This window comes from Magallana gigas, chromosome 5, assembly GCF_963853765.1.
Source record: "Magallana gigas chromosome 5, xbMagGiga1.1, whole genome shotgun sequence".
In the NCBI taxonomy this organism is placed as follows: domain Eukaryota; kingdom Metazoa; phylum Mollusca; class Bivalvia; order Ostreida; family Ostreidae; genus Magallana; species Magallana gigas.
Window position 1 is genome coordinate 27,667,183 of NC_088857.1, and position 19,020 is coordinate 27,686,202.

General features: G+C 33.3%; 1 protein-coding gene across 3 annotated transcripts; it reads left to right on the forward strand.

The window, feature by feature from the left end:
* The first annotated feature begins 2,325 nt into the window (after positions 1–2,325).
* LOC105331237 (acyl-CoA-binding domain-containing protein 5) lies at positions 2,326–13,660 on the forward strand. Of its 3 annotated transcripts, none has more exons than XM_011433350.4 (12): positions 2,326–2,461; positions 3,836–3,956; positions 4,289–4,361; positions 5,967–6,023; positions 7,307–7,478; positions 7,738–7,887; positions 8,844–9,121; positions 9,609–9,681; positions 10,929–11,152; positions 11,381–11,413; positions 11,660–11,763; positions 13,495–13,660. In XM_011433350.4, the coding sequence occupies exons 1-12, from the start codon at positions 2,332–2,334 to the stop codon at positions 13,511–13,513; spliced, it is 1,434 nt and encodes a 477-aa protein (XP_011431652.3). In that variant the 5' UTR covers positions 2,326–2,331; the 3' UTR covers positions 13,514–13,660. The 3 variants fall into 3 exon arrangements, with proteins under 3 accessions (XP_011431652.3, XP_011431650.3, XP_011431651.3); XM_011433348.4 differs by having other exon boundaries at positions 9,609–10,014; positions 13,495–13,659; XM_011433349.4 differs by lacking the exon at positions 5,967–6,023 and having other exon boundaries at positions 9,609–10,014; positions 13,495–13,659.
* Positions 13,661–19,020: the final 5,360 nt, after the last annotated feature.

Sequence of the window (19,020 nt, forward strand, 5' to 3'; positions counted from 1 at the left end):
CGGTATATCGGTACATAAAAAGGATTTTTAACTCCTTCAGAATAATGAATGACAATACATAATAATGTTAGTATTAAAATATCCAAATTTATATAACGTTAATATTGGAATATCACCATACAAAATGTCATAAATCTTTGTAAATATGAATAAATCATTGTCTCCCTATAAGGCAAGGTTGCAAATATACGTCTGAACGTTTGGAGCTTGAATTTAAGAATCCAATTAATTAGTAATTAGTAATCTTCAAAAAACATGTACATATACTTAATTAAACTTATTCACTATAGATCCAGTTTTGGAGATATATTCGAGAATGACATTTATAGAAATAAATGATTTCATCCAGCTTAAGTTAAACTTATCTTATTTGCACAAGTGAATAGACAAAACCGGAAGCTGCAAAATGAACTCTTAAATGAATACATTGTATTATAAATTGTTGTTTTAAATCTTTTCCTTAATTATTGTGTTTCTTGGCCAGCCGGTTAAAAAACTTACCTTGAAGTGGCGTACCGCCATTATTTTTGCATTAATTTCGATAGAGACGTTAATATGAGTTGGTTACAGACAAGAGATGATTTTTTTGGTGGGGGAGGGGGGGGGAGTGGGTGTAAATTTAAGTTTAAAAGTACGAGGGTAGGGTGGTGTATATTCACTGTCCTGTCCACAAGTACATGTGGAACATGTAAATGAAGTAGAAATAAAAGTAAATTGTATCTTAATATATTTTGGAAAAACGATAAAAGGGGTTGGGGTAATGCTTAGAAGTAGCTTGTCCTGACCACTAACTAAGTGTAAATATAACCACATAGAACCCACTATCTAACTATTCCTAATCAAACGCAAGGATTAATATCCGCGTAACATCGCAGAAGCATACCTTGCAGATTTTACACTCTCACTTATATTTTTCTGAAAGTTGTGAACTTATAGCAAATTGAAGTATAGTGCTTGCGATTTCATATTCTTGCTATTTGACACAAAACAGCGGATTCGCAGAATAAAGTATACCCTGTAAAATTTCAAAAATCTATGGTATCAGCTATGTTACTCACTGAGTTAAACATTACAAAGTAAACAAAAATAAATCAGGTTCAAGAGATGAAAATGTGGCAATAAACATGGGATATACTAAGTAGTTGAATATACTCGTACAGTTTCATCCTGGGGCGAATTAAAGTTAGTCTAAACTAAATCTCACATATATGTACTATCATAGAATCTCTTTCTTACCTAAGAAAAAACAATCACATGCATGGGAGATAAAAATCATCATTTATGGAAGGGTTACACTGTTTACATTTAATCTACATACACTTCCAGCCTCGCCCCACATTTGAAGGCCTTTAAAATACACAAGCGGATATATATAGGTACATTTATTGAATTGGTTGAAATGTATTTGCTATCACTCATACCCAAGCTTATTGTTGTTTTGTTTATTTATCAATCATATTATTAAGTGTCCCTATTCAGCTTTGAAGGTGTTTAAGCTACCGTAATTTACATGCTTTTCCTGTCACAGATTATGATGCGGGTGCTTATCATGAGAACTGTAAGAACACAGCGTTTCTTATATACAAATAAATATTATACGCGGATCTAGAAGCGGGGGGTTGGGGGTTGGGGGGGGGGGGGGGGGTTGGGGTGGGGGGGGGGGGGGGGGGGGAGAGAAGGGGGGTTATACAGGCATTCCAGCTCCGCCCTGGAAAATTCAAACTTTTTAAATTACTGGCCATATGCCTCGGACTCCCTCTACCCCTAGCAAATAAAATGATAAATTATTCCTTATTCCGATCAAAAAACAAAAAAAAACCTTGATCTCTGTTCAAACGCTGCTGTGATATCATTCCTTTGTTCCAGCAGTATAGTAGTCCGATATTAGTGTTCTTCTTAATATCAGTGGTTACAGCACTGGTATTCTTCAAAATCGGACTCTCGGGTAAATCAACATTGAAATTCAATGGCAGTGTTTTGACATTAGAAAGCTACAAAAAAGAAAGCCTCGGACCACCCCATCCCCGGCAAACTCAAATACTAGTAACCGTCGGACCCCCCCCCCCCCCCCCCGCCTTGGAATAATTTTCTGGACCCGCGCATGAAACTGTCTGATATATATATATTTTCATACAGAAAATATTTATTTACTTTTTGATATCAGAAAATACTTTAAAAAATATTAAAACGGCGCCTCACACATGAAAGTATTTCTTTTCAAATAAGTCCAAAAATCAAAAAGTTATTTTTTTTTCAAGCTATGATTTATACTGTTATCGTTTGGTGTTTTTCAAAATCCACACAAAAGGTATATTAAAGAAGATTCTATCCATGCGCATAATTGTCGGGATCGATAATCGGCGATGTCTGTCACATGATCTAGTTCTGTTCAAAATGGCGAACTTACCTAAGGAACGATTTGACGCTGCAGTGAAAGTGATTCATAGTTTACCTAAAGATGGTGAATATTGAATTATTTATTGTTTATTTTATTGCTACTTTACTCTTAACTAATCTTTCATATAGTGTTGTAGTATATACCACGCGATTTAATGTATGTGCAGAGAATAACAAGTCCCCAGCAACTGACTTTCCCAGGGTGTAGTCGACTTATTATAAATAATCAAGAAATCAAACTGGATTAAAACAAAATAACTGCCATTTATTTTTAATCCGTAGGCATATCATGATTTTAGCAATTTTAGTGGGATTATTATAGTTGATATCCAAGCCTTTTTTGTTAACAATTTTGAAAACAACGTCGTTCACGTCATAAGATATGGATTGTGAGAGGATAGGTAACACTTGACAAGTTGAAAAGTAATCCAGTCGAACATTTGAAACACCCGCTTGGAGGTCAAGTCTTAATGACGTCTTTGATAAACCAATCAAATTGCGGCTGGGGGAACTCTGTCAGAATATTTAAGCTAATATTAGCATTCATTCAAGGTGGCCCCTTCATTGAGAAAAGTACTAACCCTTAGAAAAATGTATAGTTATACAATATGCGCATAGTGTGTAAAAAATACCTCTCTTGTTTTAAAAAGAGTATATGCAACACACCAAGCAATCTGTTTCTATTTTTATATGAATTATTATACTCTGTCCCAAGATATTTTGGATTCACGTTTGGACGATTTTTAATAAAAATACACTTACCTGTGAAAGAAGTGCAATTGAAATAGTTGAAAGGGATATTTTCCAAGATAATTTCATTGACACATTATCATCTTTCACTCGGAAAAATTCACAGGAACGAAAACAGATTCCTTACGGAGATTTATAATGGGGAATGTTTACATCTTTTCTCCATTCGGAATACACTCGGAATACATCGCGCAATATTTCAACGTTATCATCCGGGCTTGCTGCAATGCAAAATCTCCGTAGACGTAACATTTTTTAGCATTGTATTGAAACCTGATAAGCTAACAGGGGCGTTTTGACTGAGAAATCTTGGAAATTTTTCATACTTTTAAATGAACATCGTTTGGATCCTGAGGTATTTATAAATATCAAACAATTAAGCCAAACGTGAATCCAAAATATCTTGGGACAGAGTATAGTTTAACTTAGCTTTTTTCATTAACGGCCACTGAGATTGGAGGAATTCTTTGGTGCAGTGAAATTATTTTCCTAGAGAATGTATTACAATGTATTTTTACAGCTTTTTTTCAGTGTGTTACTAAGCAGAGTTTGCTTGCTTGGTATTTTCCTTAGAAACAGACCATTATGTTTTTTCACGTTATTCATTTATGTAAAGTTCCTGTCTGTGGAGATTTTTACAATTTTAAAGTATTCTGTTTTAAATGTTTCTTTGTTTTCACATTTATAGGTCCCTTTCAGCCATCATATGACATGATGCTCACATTCTACAGCTACTTTAAACAAGCAACAGAGGGGAAATGTACAAGACCAAAACCTTGGGCTTGGGACATTGTTAATAAAAAGAAATGGTTTGCTACTTTGTAATTCTTGAAACTTTTAAAGAAAAGAATAGATGATGATCTGGTTCTTAAGCTTTCACTTTCTCAAGTTACTGGAGACATAGAGATACAATGATGCTGATTTTTAAGGTTGATATCTAGAATAAAGGAGTAAGTGCATCAGTCTATTTATTGTCTCTGAAGATTTTTTAAATTGATATCCAATACATTGAACTTGTGGAATATTTTTAGTTGTAGTCTCAAATTCCGGTATTTATAAAGGTGATATAATGATTCACATTCTTTACAAATTCTCTTCAACTTTAAAGCTATGTGATGCCTGTTATTTTATTTTTTTTAAGGGATGCATGGACAAATCTAGGAGATATGCCTCAGGAGGAAGCAATGGTGAAGTATGTGGAAGAACTAAAAAAGGTCAGACACATTTACCGGGTATTGAATTCTTCATTAGGCCAAAATAAAAAGATTGTATGTTTGCCCAAACGCGACCGACCCGAAAAAAACCCCGCCGACTCAAATTCTTTTTTTGCCGTTTTTTGGAAGAATTTTTTTTTTCAGATATTTTTCGTGTCCACTCACAGGGGCTCATCACGAAGTTTTTTTTCTCAACCTTTTATATCTACCACCTCTATACAATAAAATACACAAGGGAGGAATCAAAACTCGAAAAAATCGCTACCTCCCTCTAAAATACAAGTCCGCGTACGAGTTATCTTGAGGAATATTGAATTGACTAATGAGAGCGCGACATCTGATCGAAGAAAGTGTCACCAGAGAGTAAATTGGAAGAAAATGCGTGACAACTTCTAAAATTGTTGCCGATGTTTAAATTTTGCTGGTATTCCTAAAAACTACGGTCCTTTCCCGATCTTATGATACCTAGAGTGCAGGGTTTAACGTCCGAGAAGAATTAATACGAGGCGACCGATATCGGGAGGTAGCGATTTTTTCGAGTTTTGATTCCTCCCTTGTGTATTTTATTGTATAGAGGTGGTAGATATAAAAGGTTGGAAAAACTTCGTGACGAGCCCCTGTGCTTGGATGTATTGATGTCCAACGCCAGGCATTTGGCATGCACTAAAAACCCAATTTATTGTTGAATGATTTAATTCAGTATAATAGACTAATACATGTATATACAGGTCTTAAATTCATGGCTTTTGATTGTCTCTACGAAGGTATGATGGTGTTTCAATATCTTCATGCAAATTCTGAAAAAAAGAAAAAAAAAGAATTTGCCTACCTACCTACCCACACACAGTCATCAAGGGTCGGGTTTGGACAAACTGAAATATTTTTAATTGTGGCCTTATCGTCCTTACTTTTGTTCAGGACATCAATTTACTTTAATTTTAGCTTTATTATGAAAAAAAGTAAAGCTTGATTAGGGGATACACAGAAGTACATAGTGAAAATTACTGGTAATGCTTTTGTCAGTTTGAAATTGTGCAATATATATGAGTATATAGCCATGAAATCCACATTTGACAACATGCTATTCCATAGAAAAAAAACTTCTTAGTCAAATCAATACCTTTGTTGCATTAAGTTCTAGCTTTCATGGATTTTTCTATATAAGTTTGAATATCATAAAAAATTATGAATTTTGTTTTCACTTAATTTTATGTTAATAATGTATTTTTGGGGAAATATGTTTCAATTTCAGTTTCATATATTTCAATTTTGCATGCATTAATTTGTTCAGTCATGAAACTATAATGCAAAGTTAGAGAACAACAAACCTAGCTACATTATGAAGTTTGATACGAACCTCATTTAAAACATTTTGTGTTACTCCAAAGGTGACATTCCTTCAAATTCATTAAACTGTAAATAATATTTTTTTTTAAAAGTTCAGCATTTGAATGCTTATTGTTTCTGCTGATTTTTAGTACCCGGTATATACAATTAATTTTCTGGTGTTGTCAACTAGTTGCTCTGTATGCTCAAAAGTGAGCCAGATCCACATATTTGCTTTGTCAGTCGAATTAAATAGTAAACTCCTTTTAACTGTTGCAGACAATCAAACACTTCACTGAGAAGGGGTTGGCAATGAAAGAAAAGGGGGACCCTCGGGTAGGAGATCTCTCTTTTCTTTATTAATCTTTCTAAATCTTTCAAAAAATATCTCTCTCTCTCTCTCTCTCTCTCTCTCTCTCTCTCTCTCATTCAGTAAAATCCTTATACTTATTGACATGTAGCAGGTGAAATTACTGGAATGTGTCTATTTATATTACATGGGGTTGTTCTATTTACTAATCAATGCACTCGTGACGGAGTTTCTAAACATGGTCCTATTTGCACAAAAATGTGAACTGTATATATTTAAAATTGAAAATGATATATGTGTATGAATGCATGATATTCTATACGAAATTTAATTACAGGCTAACTGTTTTACTCTTACATTTACATGTATATCAATTGTACTGGTATTTATGATAGATATAAGTTTCCTTTTTTAGGTAACCAAGATGACTGTTGTTGTTTGCTTTTGTGTTATCTGTTGTCTGCGGCTTTTACTCTTCTTATTTTCATCTTTCTTGGAACAGAAGAAATAATTTCAACCAAACTTGGCACAAAGCATTCTTGGGCAAAGGGCTTTCGAATCAATTCAAATTAAGGAACAGAGAACCTTTTCAAGGAGAGCTAATTGATGGAAATTTATAGGGTTTGGTGTTTGAAAAGTCTTTTTCTCACATGTCTCATGAACCAAATATTTTGTTCAAACCGTACAGTTTTCATGAAAGGAGCTTAAATTTAGGTTCAAAGTTTAATTCAGAAATGAAAAGAGAAAAATATATTTAATTTTTAGAATCAAGGATGTAAGAACTGGTGAAGAACTTGCTAAAAGAAAATTAAAAATGGGGGGGGGGGGGGAGGGTAAACATTTTTGAAATTAACATATAAGCAGCTTGTAGGATTTTCCACTCTACTCTTACCATAACCGTTAGGTGTCAGGAAAGAAACAGTTAATGATCCATTTGTCAGGGGGTCAATTATTCCTGCTTGCTTTTAAAATGTCCTCTTGTGTGTATAAAATTAAGATTTAATTTGAAAAAATGAATCGTTTAGACAGCAACTTGGGTCAGTTACAAATTGTTCCTTGAATGAGCAATGTGACTCATGGACCTCTTGTTTGTTAATCATGGAGTTGTGTTCAGAATGCATGTGTTTTTATTAAGATATTCTTCTCTACTAACCTTGAATTTATAGGTTTGTTTTCAATATCAAATCCTCGTACCTACGATAAAAAATTATACAGATTTTATCCTGTCTCATCACCTTGCTCTAAACTAGTTTGCTTGCTACATCGTTAATGTATATATACAAGCATATAAAGATATAATTCTTCACAGATTGTTGAAGCCATGCCCCAAAACGAGGAGGTTCAAGCATTCATGGAGAAGTTGGGAAGTTTCTATGAGATTGTGGATGAAGACTCCCCTGTACCCCGGGTGCCAAAGGACAGTCCTTCATTACAAACAGAAAACCACATCCCAGCTGAAGATGAAACAGATGAAAACACAGGTAAACATATCTTGAATTTAGCTTGAAAAGGTACAGGAATATAAAAACACTTCTTAGTATTTCTTTTGGGTTAAATATTGGTAAATTGATACAAGTATATGTATTTTTATACAACTTATATAGCATGTGCAATTGATAGTTTCAATACTTTTGCCTATGTAAGTAGAATGTAACTCATACATGTATTTTAAAATTCAACTTTGAGGAGTTTGACTTATGACGTCAGGGAATTCAGAATGAAAAAATACATTTTCTGTAGATGAAAGAACCCCACTAGAAATATTTGACCATTCACAAATGGTGGAAAATGTTCTTAAGAAGAGTGAGGAAGTTAATAACATATTAGACCAATCAGAAGAAGCGTTACTAAATGGTGGCGAGGATGACAATGATGTTGATGATAAAATTGGTATGTTTTTCATGACATATATCGATAACCATTATAATTACTAAAAGATAAACATAATTTATTTTGATAAAATATATTTTTTCTTAGCAGCCTTTGAAAAATTACTGTAGCTAGAAGCAGAAATATTCCTTGAGGATTAAATTTCGTTTTTTTCGTTGACAGTATAAATGAATGAAATTAATTCCGTGAGGAATTTTTAACCCAAATATTTAAAATTACCAAAAATTTATGATATGACAAAATTAAATGCCAGCGAAATTTTTTTTGGTTTAAAAACAACGAAGTTTTGACCCAACGAAAATATGTGCCTCTACAGTAAATGGGGTTGGGAGGTTATCAGAATTTGGATTAATTGTTTAACATGATACAGTCAACTCCTTGTGATATGTGCATTCCTGCATGTTGTCCAAACTATAGAATTATTTAGTTTTTAAAAAACTTCATTCGTCATTTATCTTCATTATATGTTGTCCAGTGTGGGTCATTTTCTGTAAATATGCTGATGACAATTCAAACAGACCTCAAATTGCTTGATTTGTAAAACCAATTCATGAAGCATGCACAATATAACAAATGTTAATAGCATATTTGTTGTAAACTTACTATTTAGCAATTGTTCACATAGTGTATGACCCTGGACTGCTCTTTATTAAACTTTTCTCCAATATGGGAGTTGTGATTTATGGAAGGACCTGATTTGAAAATATTTTACTGAACATGTATGTGATACAGTCAAACTTTGTTATCTCGAACTAGATGGGGCTGTTGAAAAACTTCGAGATATCCGAATATTCGAGATATCGAGGGTAAAATACTTTAAAAATAGGTGGTTGAGACTTAAAAATTACTTTGACATATCCATTGTATTCGAGATATCGGTGTTCGAGATATCGAAGTTTAACTGTATATGGTTAAACATGTATAAAATATGGACTAAGTAAATTTGATTTTTCCAGATGATGTTGACCAGGAGCAATCTGTTGTAAGCTCAAAAGTACAGAAAGAAGAAAAGGACATTATCACCATGAACGGTGACCACATTCATATCACAGAGAGCAAACTAACAATGCAGGCCTACCCCAGGAGAGAGAAGCCACCCTTCGAGTCAAAGGATCGGGACAGCAGGGGGAGGCGGGAGAGAAACAAGAACAGACCCCCGGTGTCAGGGGATCATGTGACCAGTGAGACGGATAGTGAGGAAGAATTCTGTGACACGTCAGACCAACCCTCTCAGGTATAACTCTTTTCTACAGTTTAAAGCTAGCTTCTTTTAAAGCTAAGCATTATTTTTTATTTATGCTTCATTCTTTAGTTGAGACTGGTAGATGTATATGTAAAAGAATCTGTGAATACTGTGAAGTCCTTAGAATTAATTTTGGCTCAGTTATTTTTTGGGGATATTCATGGGTGGCTCATCAATGAACTATCATCCTCAATGAATTATGAAACATAATATTAAATGATTAATCAAACTCATAAATCCAGAATTACCCCCATGAACCTCTGAAAAGTTGACAATCTAAAAAAATGAGCCAACAAAAAAATTACCGTAATTGTTCCAGAATATGCATCTTTTTATGCATTGCTAACTACTGGAAATACAAAGGGATATTTCTGTCAAATCAACATATTATCATTGGTAAATTCGTTTGATGATTTAACGGTATTTGTGACTATCCTTTATATGTGATTGAAATTCATATTATCTCTGAACTTCTCAGGATGAAACAGATGCTGTACCAATTTACCCAACAGTAGCCAATTCCACACCCATCAAGCCAGGAACAGTCATAGGTAATCACATTCGGCTTGGATCTCAAGAGCACAATCATTCCTCCCTTCCCTTCACTCCCTCCAAGAGTCGCTTACTAGGCTTCGGGGTCAGTTCACGAGGTATGAGCGAGAGTCTCTTGGTTAACGGCCCTGGACAGGAGACGATGAACCTGTCCTACTGCAGCAGTGGTAAAGAGGACGACCACTGCGGGGACAAGAGGGACCTTGATTCTAACACCTCCAACTTTGACGGCTCTGATAAAGACGTTCGTGTCCTGGGTGGGGGTGATATGTCTCCCCCCGGGGGCTATTCGCAAGGTCAAGGTCAGACAATGGTCAGACAAAACTTGAGAGGTGAGTTTCTGTGTGTTTGCTTTCTGCTCACAATTTTCACCATTGCACAGTTAATTCTTTCCTTACTTTGGTATTAATAATGGTGATATATCAAGGGCTTTTTAATGTGATTATACTTGTGTTATAATGATGTATATATAAATATATGGTTGAGCTATATAATAGTAAAATGTTAAATTTTAAAACATCATTCTTCAGAAGTGCCTGTGTTGATTCATTTGTTACATTTGAAATCTATTGTACATAAGGTGTAGTAGAATTTGTTTGCAATCATGAAGATATTATTCAGATATTCATGTTGATAATAAGAAAATAATTTTCATAAAGTTTTTTTTTCTTTGAAAAGTAAATATGAACAATGGTTTGGTTAAGATAAAAAAAAAATTGAAATAAGTGGTAAACAATTCAAATATTACCAGGTATTCAAAGTACATGTAGTTTAATCAACATTTTTTGAAAGCCATGTTTTTTTCGATCTCATTGTTAAGTTGGTCAATGAAATTGAATATTTGATAGAAATGCAATATCTGATAACATCTTGTATTGATAGAATTTACATTCACTAAAATTGATGCCAACAAATATCAGTGAAACAACAGTTACACAATGTACCTTGGGACTGCTGGTACTTTAATTAACTGACACAATGTACCTACAGATTACAGGTACTGTAGTTTCAAAATGTACTTATCAGTCCAGTTTGATTTTGGCCATGCATAGATAAATGTGTTTTTACTCATGCAGTGAACTTGTTTTTCGGTCCTATCAAACAAAACTGGTACAATTACACAGTAACACATCTTATTCAAAAGATTTTAGCTACACTTATATTTTTCTCTCATGAAACAGTTGTCATTGCTATACAATTATTAAACAATGTTACATAGTACACTATTCATGTATTTATCTTGCAGGAAGACAAATGGGTGCAAGGCAAAACCAGCAAGGTGTTTCCTCAGGGTCTCAGAGTTACTCCGGTGCAGGAGGAGGAGGGGGGAGGGGCCATGAAGAACCCCCCATGGGGGGCCCCCCTGGAAGTATTGATGCCCAAATGGCATTAGCGCTGATTCGCTTACAGCAAGACATGAATCGTGTGATGGAGAGGGTCAGCAATCTTGAAAAGGCTCAAACAGAGCAGGTATGCCATGTATAATAATATGTAAATTGAAATAATTTGTACTACACATGTTGCTTAAATCAGTTTAAAAGAATTGTGTAGATTTTTGTCCTTCATTTTATAGAAGGCAAGAAACCATCTCTTTTAAGGAACCTATTAACAAGAATTTTAATTTTTTTAGCCAATCTTTTATTTAATACTGATTATATATTGGTATATTTAACTTATCTGTACACTTAATGGTTGCAGGGAAAGAATACAACTCCGAAAAAAGATAAAAAGGTAAATATATGTTAACAATACATGAAATAAACAACTTTTTATATTATACAAACTTTTATAAAAATGCAGAATGACATGTAAATAAATGAAGAAGAATTATATGTTATAGATTTATTGATGATTTTCTACATTTAGGTATTAGATTTTCAACTTGTAGATCAATTAAATTTATATTTTACTCCTGTTAATTTCATATACCGGTATATTATTTTGTCGATTTGACTACGATTATCTCTCTTGCATAAGGTATCCCAATGGTGGCCTTTTGATTTCAACCGCCAATCCTTGTTTGCACTCTTGGTCTGGCCTCTCATAGTACACTGGATACTACTGAAGCTGTTTCATAGAAGGTAAATTTGATACCAATTAAAGGGGTTTGTTAGCAAAGGAATTTCCTCTTGGTCATTTAAAAATGTTTAACAATTGCGGTAATTAGTAAAGTCATTCTTTGAATTGTAAAGTAATTCTTTACATTCTTTTCATATTTTCATGGTACATGTACCTATTTGTTTTAGGCTGTCAGTGTGTAGTTTAACAGAAGTCTAATAATACAATTACATGTATTTATCCATCCTGTCTAAACTCTTGATTAATACATGTTTGACCAAGCCCTTGTAGCAGGCCAGTGCTATACAGTTTTATATAGAGTTGTATTTTAATATGCTTTTAGTTTTAGGGGTCCTATTATTTTCTTAATCTTATCTTTGCCAAAACAATAGTATTAGTATTTTAAGTTTAATGATGAAACTACTGGTAGTTTACGAGGATTTAAGAAGCTTTTACTAAAGATGTAAACAAAGTTCTTCTTCACTATATGCAGGACAATACATGCAGGTCTAGAAGTCTCCTTCTCTTTGATTCATTATTTTCAGGACCTGAAACAAAAAGTACATACGTGTAATCAAAATACTATTTCATTCAGTTTTCTAGAACCACCAATTTCATTTCATTTGGGTTTTTTTTTCTAGAACAAAACACAAGATAAGATCAAAATCTTACCCCCTCTTAAAAAGAGAGATAACTAGATAAACTGACACAATGTTTTTGTTAAAAGAAAAAAAATCTTCAACGACGAAGCACTTCATCAGAAGTGCCAATATTTACAAGTTGTGTATTCTGTGTACTTTCAAGTTAGAAAAAAAGACTTCAACAGCTGGACTGTTGATGGGGGCCACTTGGAGTGCAAAGTTCAACAAATGAATATTCTAGCATGGAAATTTATAACTAGTAAAGTTTGAAATATTACTGTGTAAACTATCTGATACAGTGGTGACGGAAATTTGTTAAAAACTGGAATGTCTGAAGGATATTGGGGATACAGGAGGGGTGCATGTTCATAATCATTATTGATTTTTAAAATCTTTTCGAGAACTACATTATTTATTGCTATAATTGGTGAAATTACTATGCAAGCATCCCTACATTATGTTGACTGCATTTTTTTTTACCATAAATCCTGGAACAATTATGGCAACACAGGGCATACAAATATCTAGGAATGTTTCAGTATTGATAGACATTCAAAATTTCTTTCATGACACATCTTAGCCAAATCATGACCTCAGTTAGGGTTCAAAGTTTTACAAAAATTTAAATTTAGAAAGGGATATAAGAATTGAAACACCTAAGGGTGTGTCATGATTTTGATTCAAGGTCATTTTGGCAAGTTCAAGGTCAATGGATGAAAAAGATCATAGGCTATACCTTTTTTATGGAGACACATTGGAAGTTCCTTCTTCACGTAAAGATTGCTTATAAACGGAGGGTGTGTCATGATCTTAACCCAAGGTCATTTTTGCAAGTTCAAGGTCATTGTAAAAAAAAATGCATAATTCCTCTCTAGGTCATATCTTGTAATTAAAAATGATTAGAAGTTTTATACTTTACACAAAGATTCGTTATGACCTAAAAATATCTCCTTACCTTGAGCTTTGTCATTTTTGCAAGTTCAAGGTCACCATAAGAAATAGGTGCATCCATTTCTTTACAATACAGAAATACTTGAGTTATATTTTCTAAGGGGTATCATTTTGAGCTTAATCACGGTACCTCTAGTTATTTTAAACCTTCTTTTATTTCAGGCGACACAGACCCCAGTGATTGTGTTCAGTTGATGCTCTGAAGATTGTCTGTGATTTTAATTCTCTAATTGTATGACTTCTGTGTTGAAGACCATTCTAAATTTTAAGTATTTGCAGCTCTGTTTTTTTAATCAGTTATAAAGTATTTATGTTGGAATTACAATAAACAAATGGAATTCTACAATTGCATTTTTTATCCTTCACTTATTTTAGACATACCATTTAATAAGTTTTTCAGTGTTTTTTTTTTTATAGCTTTGCGGTCTCGACTCAACCGGAAAAAAATTCAATTGCCCGAAATTGTCAATTGTTTTATCTTTATAGTCATCAATTGAGAAAAATGAAAAAATGGACATAGTTTTGTAATCAAAGCTTATATCTACCTTTGGAAAAAAAAAACTAATAGGTTAATTGTAATGCTTCAAATCATTCAATAATTTTACATTATTATTTACATGTATCATCGTTATTGATTGTTGGTCTTTAACAAGTACACAGAGAAAAAAAGACATAAACAGTAATGCATAGATTAGGCGTTGGGAGCCTGTTTCACAGAGCATAGTCGGGACTAAGTTATATCTTTTTAAAAGAGAGCATTTTTTCGTAAGTTTATCCGTTTCATTATTCCAGTCATACTGTCAAATAAAATATACAACATGACTACTTTAAGTAGTCATGTTGTATATTTTATTTGACAAAATGAAATATATCAGAAAGGACAATACCTTACGACATTCCTATGACGTTATGGGACAAATAGGGAGCGGGGTATATTGTTAAAGCTAGTGTAATATTAAAATAATATATTCAAGTCTTAGAATCAATGATCCCCTAAGTAGTTTGGTAAAACGGGGATATAAATTAAAAGGTACTATTAAAGTACTCAATTTCTGACTGGCTGAATGTCCTACCCCCCTCTCCCCACCCACGACTTAACCTTTTCCTTTTCGTGAGAAAGTTTCGATGTTTTCTTTTGAGGGGAGGGGTGGAATTGTTGATCGGAGGCTGAAGGGAGGGGTTAGGAGGGTAGCAAGATGTGGTTTAAGGACTATGGTTAGAAGCCCCTATAAAAATCCTTGATCCCTTCATTTGATTTATAAATGTTGTTGATAAATCTTCCGAGGATATGCTGTTTCATTCACAATTTATTGTCTTTCATCCCCGCTTCCTTTATCAGCGGTGATGCATTTGTTTGTGATGTTTTCTTTTTGCCAAAACACACCTATATTTTAAGTTAAAAAAAAACATTACAAGAAAACATTCGCTTACATTGAATTTAGTTTAAAAGTTCCATCTCCCGATTAAGGTGGTATGGGACACTTCCATGTTGTGACGTATTGTTGATCGAAATAAATAATAAAATGAAGTGAAATTATACAAACAGTTTCTTTCCCAATATTGCTACCTAACAGCGTAGCGCAGTTGGTTAGAGGGTTAACTACAAATCTGTAAGTCATGATGTGGAATCCCGCTCGGGGTTTTACAATTTTTACCCGTCCAAATATTTTTAAAACTTTATTTTATTTGTTAAATATTGTAAATTTGAAAATTTTAAACCGGTGAAATTATTTCAATTATAATGTACTTTAATTTACATTAATATCGACAGATGTCCCATACCACCTTAAAGTCCTTCCAATTTGGAATACTAGTATAAATATGACATTCACACATCTAGCTATTACGATAATTTCACACTTCTATTGTCCAACAATTATTTAATTTTAAATATATCAAAGACTAGTTTCAAAAGGATTAACATTTTTGTCACATGAAAGCATATCCGTTTGTTTGTTTGGTTATTTTTTTTGTTACAAACTAAATTGCGTAGTTAATTTGGGAGAGAAAGAAATAAAACGGAAGTTCTCACAGCAGCTTGTAAATTTAAAATCGATAACCTGTTTCATTAAAAGTTTAAGATCGAAGAATTCTAAACTTATCTATAACAATCCCTCTCACAGTTGTTATAGATAAGTTTAGAAATCTTCGATTTTAAACTTTTAATGAAACAACATACTAGTATTATAGATTATTTATATGAACCAACAAGACAAAACTGCACTCGATCATTATTTAAAAAAACAAAACAGAAATTCTAGCAGTAACCAATGTCTTCAATGGTTTAGACAGTAATCAAAATAGTTTAATTTTTGAAACAACGAGAAATTAAGAAAAAAATTAAAAATACTACATTGTATATTATATAATTATCAATGCATTCTCTCTCAAAATCAAAAGATACCGTTAAAAAAAACATGTATGTATATCGTATATTTAAAAAAAAAATCTTCTTGTGAATGTGAATGTAATGTACCGGTATTTTACAGGATTTTATTACATGTACATGCATATACATTTAGACACTACAGTCTATTTCCACATTTTAGTTTTCTAAGATGTGTTTACCTAGGTAGATGACGGCATATAACTTTTCACATTCACTCATTAAGTTTACATTTGTGTCGTATTGAATAAATCTACTTGGGGTATAATTTTAGAACTAACAATATGAGTGGCTTACATTGTTCTTAAGATAGGTTAGTGCTAAGAAAGTTTTGTGTAACAGCTATGACAAATCTTAAAGATATCCTAAGTTATAACTTAAGCCTATCTTAAGTTCTATCTCGTGAAACATCTAGGGAAATCGTTGTAAAAACGGGCTCCTGTTAATTAGGTAAAGACTAGGAAGGGATAAAACAAAATAAGAAGTTTGTCTGGAAGACTATGGAAGTCTTCAGGGAAATCGTATTTTATAAATACCAATTAACACAACATGCAAATCTTAAGTAAATACACAAGATCCTAAGAGAGAGTTCTCAGGAAGAGAATTTGCCTGCAGTCCATTAGTTGCTGACTTTACGTATTGGGGATATGGAAGCTATGAAGCTAAGTGAACAATTTGATTTCCACAATCCCCCGATCAGCCACTGTCGTTATGGAATCTTTCCATTAGAGAACTTCATCATTAAGTCATTAGCACCAGTGTTAATTGATACACACATACATATATTTCAAATTCATGTTTTAAGAAGTTTTACGCAGAGTTGGGCTTGTTATACCGGTATTTTTGTAACAACCCCAAAAACCATCGTCCTGAAACATCTATACATAATGTTTATTTGTTGTTCGGTTTTGTTATCAAAAACATTTATTTTCATATTATACCGGTCATGATCCACTTTCTCCTTCGTGTAATACAGTGGTATTAATTGTTTCAGTTCGTCCTCAGCATGTACTATCCTTACAGCACCTCACTCTCTACAAAATATATTATCTTCAGAAATATTTATCATAATGCATTAAAATTTTCAGATCTGAATTGGAACAGGTTGATATCTCAAAGCACGATGTTTTGTCACTTTACACAATTTTATCGCATCTGTGTCAACCCTCGAGGGTTGATCCAAAAATATTTACGTTTTCCAGTGGCTTTGCCTGTGATAACACTACGTATCGATTTTGTACTGTATAACCCATAACGTCAAATTGGGGCACCAGCGGGGTTTGCTTATTTATATTTAATTTAACATTTAATCGTACAATGGCTTAGAATTATATAAAAATAATTAATAAGGAATCATTCTTTTAATATTATGAGGTGATAATTTCGGTCGGGGCGTGATCAAATCTATCATAAAGCCCTTCGGGCTTTATTGGATTTGATCACGCCCCGACCGAAATTATCACCTCATAATACCCAAAGAATGATTCCTTGTTCCTTAAGTAATGTCACACTACGTACCGCGCTTCTCACTGGCGCTGTATTGTATAAAATGATACTACGGAAAAGTCCGTAGACAATTAGGTGATTAATTATGGTCTAAGAATTGAAAAATATTGTTGTTTTAGTTGATCAATTGTTGCTTCAAACACCGTTCAGTATCAAAAGACTGGCAAACATACGCATACAAGTACAAACAAATTTTGATTAGAACAATCTGCATAATTGTTTATTGATGAATTTTTCATTGTGCACTATAGAAATAAATATAGGTAACTGTACATTTTAACATACGTAAATAGCCACGGTAATAGAAATGCACAGATATACAAATGCAGAAGCTCAAGCTATGTAACATATAGTATTTTGTAGGTTAAGTATTCTGATGAATGTCCCTGAAGATAATAACAATGCGCATTCTACTAATGTTGTCCCAAATCTGGGGTATCACGTGAAAAAAAAACGTTACCCACTGCTTCAAAATTGAAATTCAATAGGACGTACCTCTTTTTTGAACATTGACAATGGGGCATTTAAATAGGTTGATATAAGGTCTCGTGTGCAATGTTTTTTAAATGTGAGCATAGACATAATTGTCCATATTTATTTCATAAATTCTGAAAAATCATTCTAAATGAGTTTCCAAAGGGCAATTCAAAATGGTATATATTTTCAACAATTCAATGCGCTTTTTATACATTGAAACTTGTACATGTAATTTAGTAAGCAAAATGCCGACGTCACAAAATCTAGTGGTCTCGACCTGCTAAACAAGATATTGGTGGTTATAGCATGATATAAACGTGACATCGCCGCATCATGAATTTACGTCTTTTTCAAGGTTTGCATTTCTGAATAAATTGCATGCTCCAAAATGACAAAGCTCCAAACAACATAATATTTTGAAATAGATAATCATATAACAAAGACTTTTTCTAACTCTTTAAAAATGATAGGGAACGTTAAGGTTCATTTCGGATATCTACGCAATGCCTTTTGTCTCTAGATCAAGGAATAAAAAGGCTTGACTTACGATTCGAACTACATGTATATAATAAAGCTACATCGATGTACGTTCATGACTTTTTGAAGAGACCACGACAATTTGATAGCACATTGAATAATCCAATATACTACCCCATCAATTACAAAAGAGGTAATTAGTAACAAAATGATAAAAAATTGAAAATGGCACTGTGGCCTATTTTTATAGAGTACATGTACTAAATGGGCTATATCATGAAGCTACGTTCAAGACTTCTTGAAGAGACCTCTACAAACTGATAATACAATAAATGATATCCAATATACTACACCATCGATTACAAAAAGAGAAATTAGTTAAATTATGAGAAAAAAAAATGGAAAAAATGGAAAATAGCTAGAGCATGATGGCCAATTTTTAAAGAGCACTAAATTACGAAATTCTACATGTATATCAGAAATATTTATCATAATGCATTTAAATTATCAGGTCTGAATTGAATTAGGTAGATATCTCAAAGCAAAAGCACGTAGCATCAGGGGGGGGGGCATGCCCCCCCCCCCACTTTTTGGCGCAGGAAGGATTTTTTCTTAAATTTAAATACAAAAAATTGAATGAACATGTGAACATGGAGTTGCCCCCCCCCCCCCACCTTTATGGGACCATGTAAAAAATTGAATTGAAAATAAGGAAATGAACAGTGAAACAGTGAAATGTGAAATTGAAGTTAAAGGAATATTTGTTGCCCTCCCCCACCCCCTCCCCCACCCCCACCCCCACCCCCCATTAGGATTTTCAGGATTTTGGAAAGTAGGGCTTT

Coding starts and splice junctions, on each gene's coding strand:
- LOC105331237 (XM_011433348.4), top strand. CDS start 2,332: ATGCGCATAATTGTCGGGATCGATAATCGGCGATGTCTGTCACATGAT. Junction 11,153..11,380: donor AAAAGGCTCAAACAGAGCAG/GTATGCCATGTA, acceptor TAATGGTTGCAG/GGAAAGAATACAACTCCGAA. Junction 11,414..11,659: donor CTCCGAAAAAAGATAAAAAG/GTAAATATATGT, acceptor CTCTTGCATAAG/GTATCCCAATGGTGGCCTTT.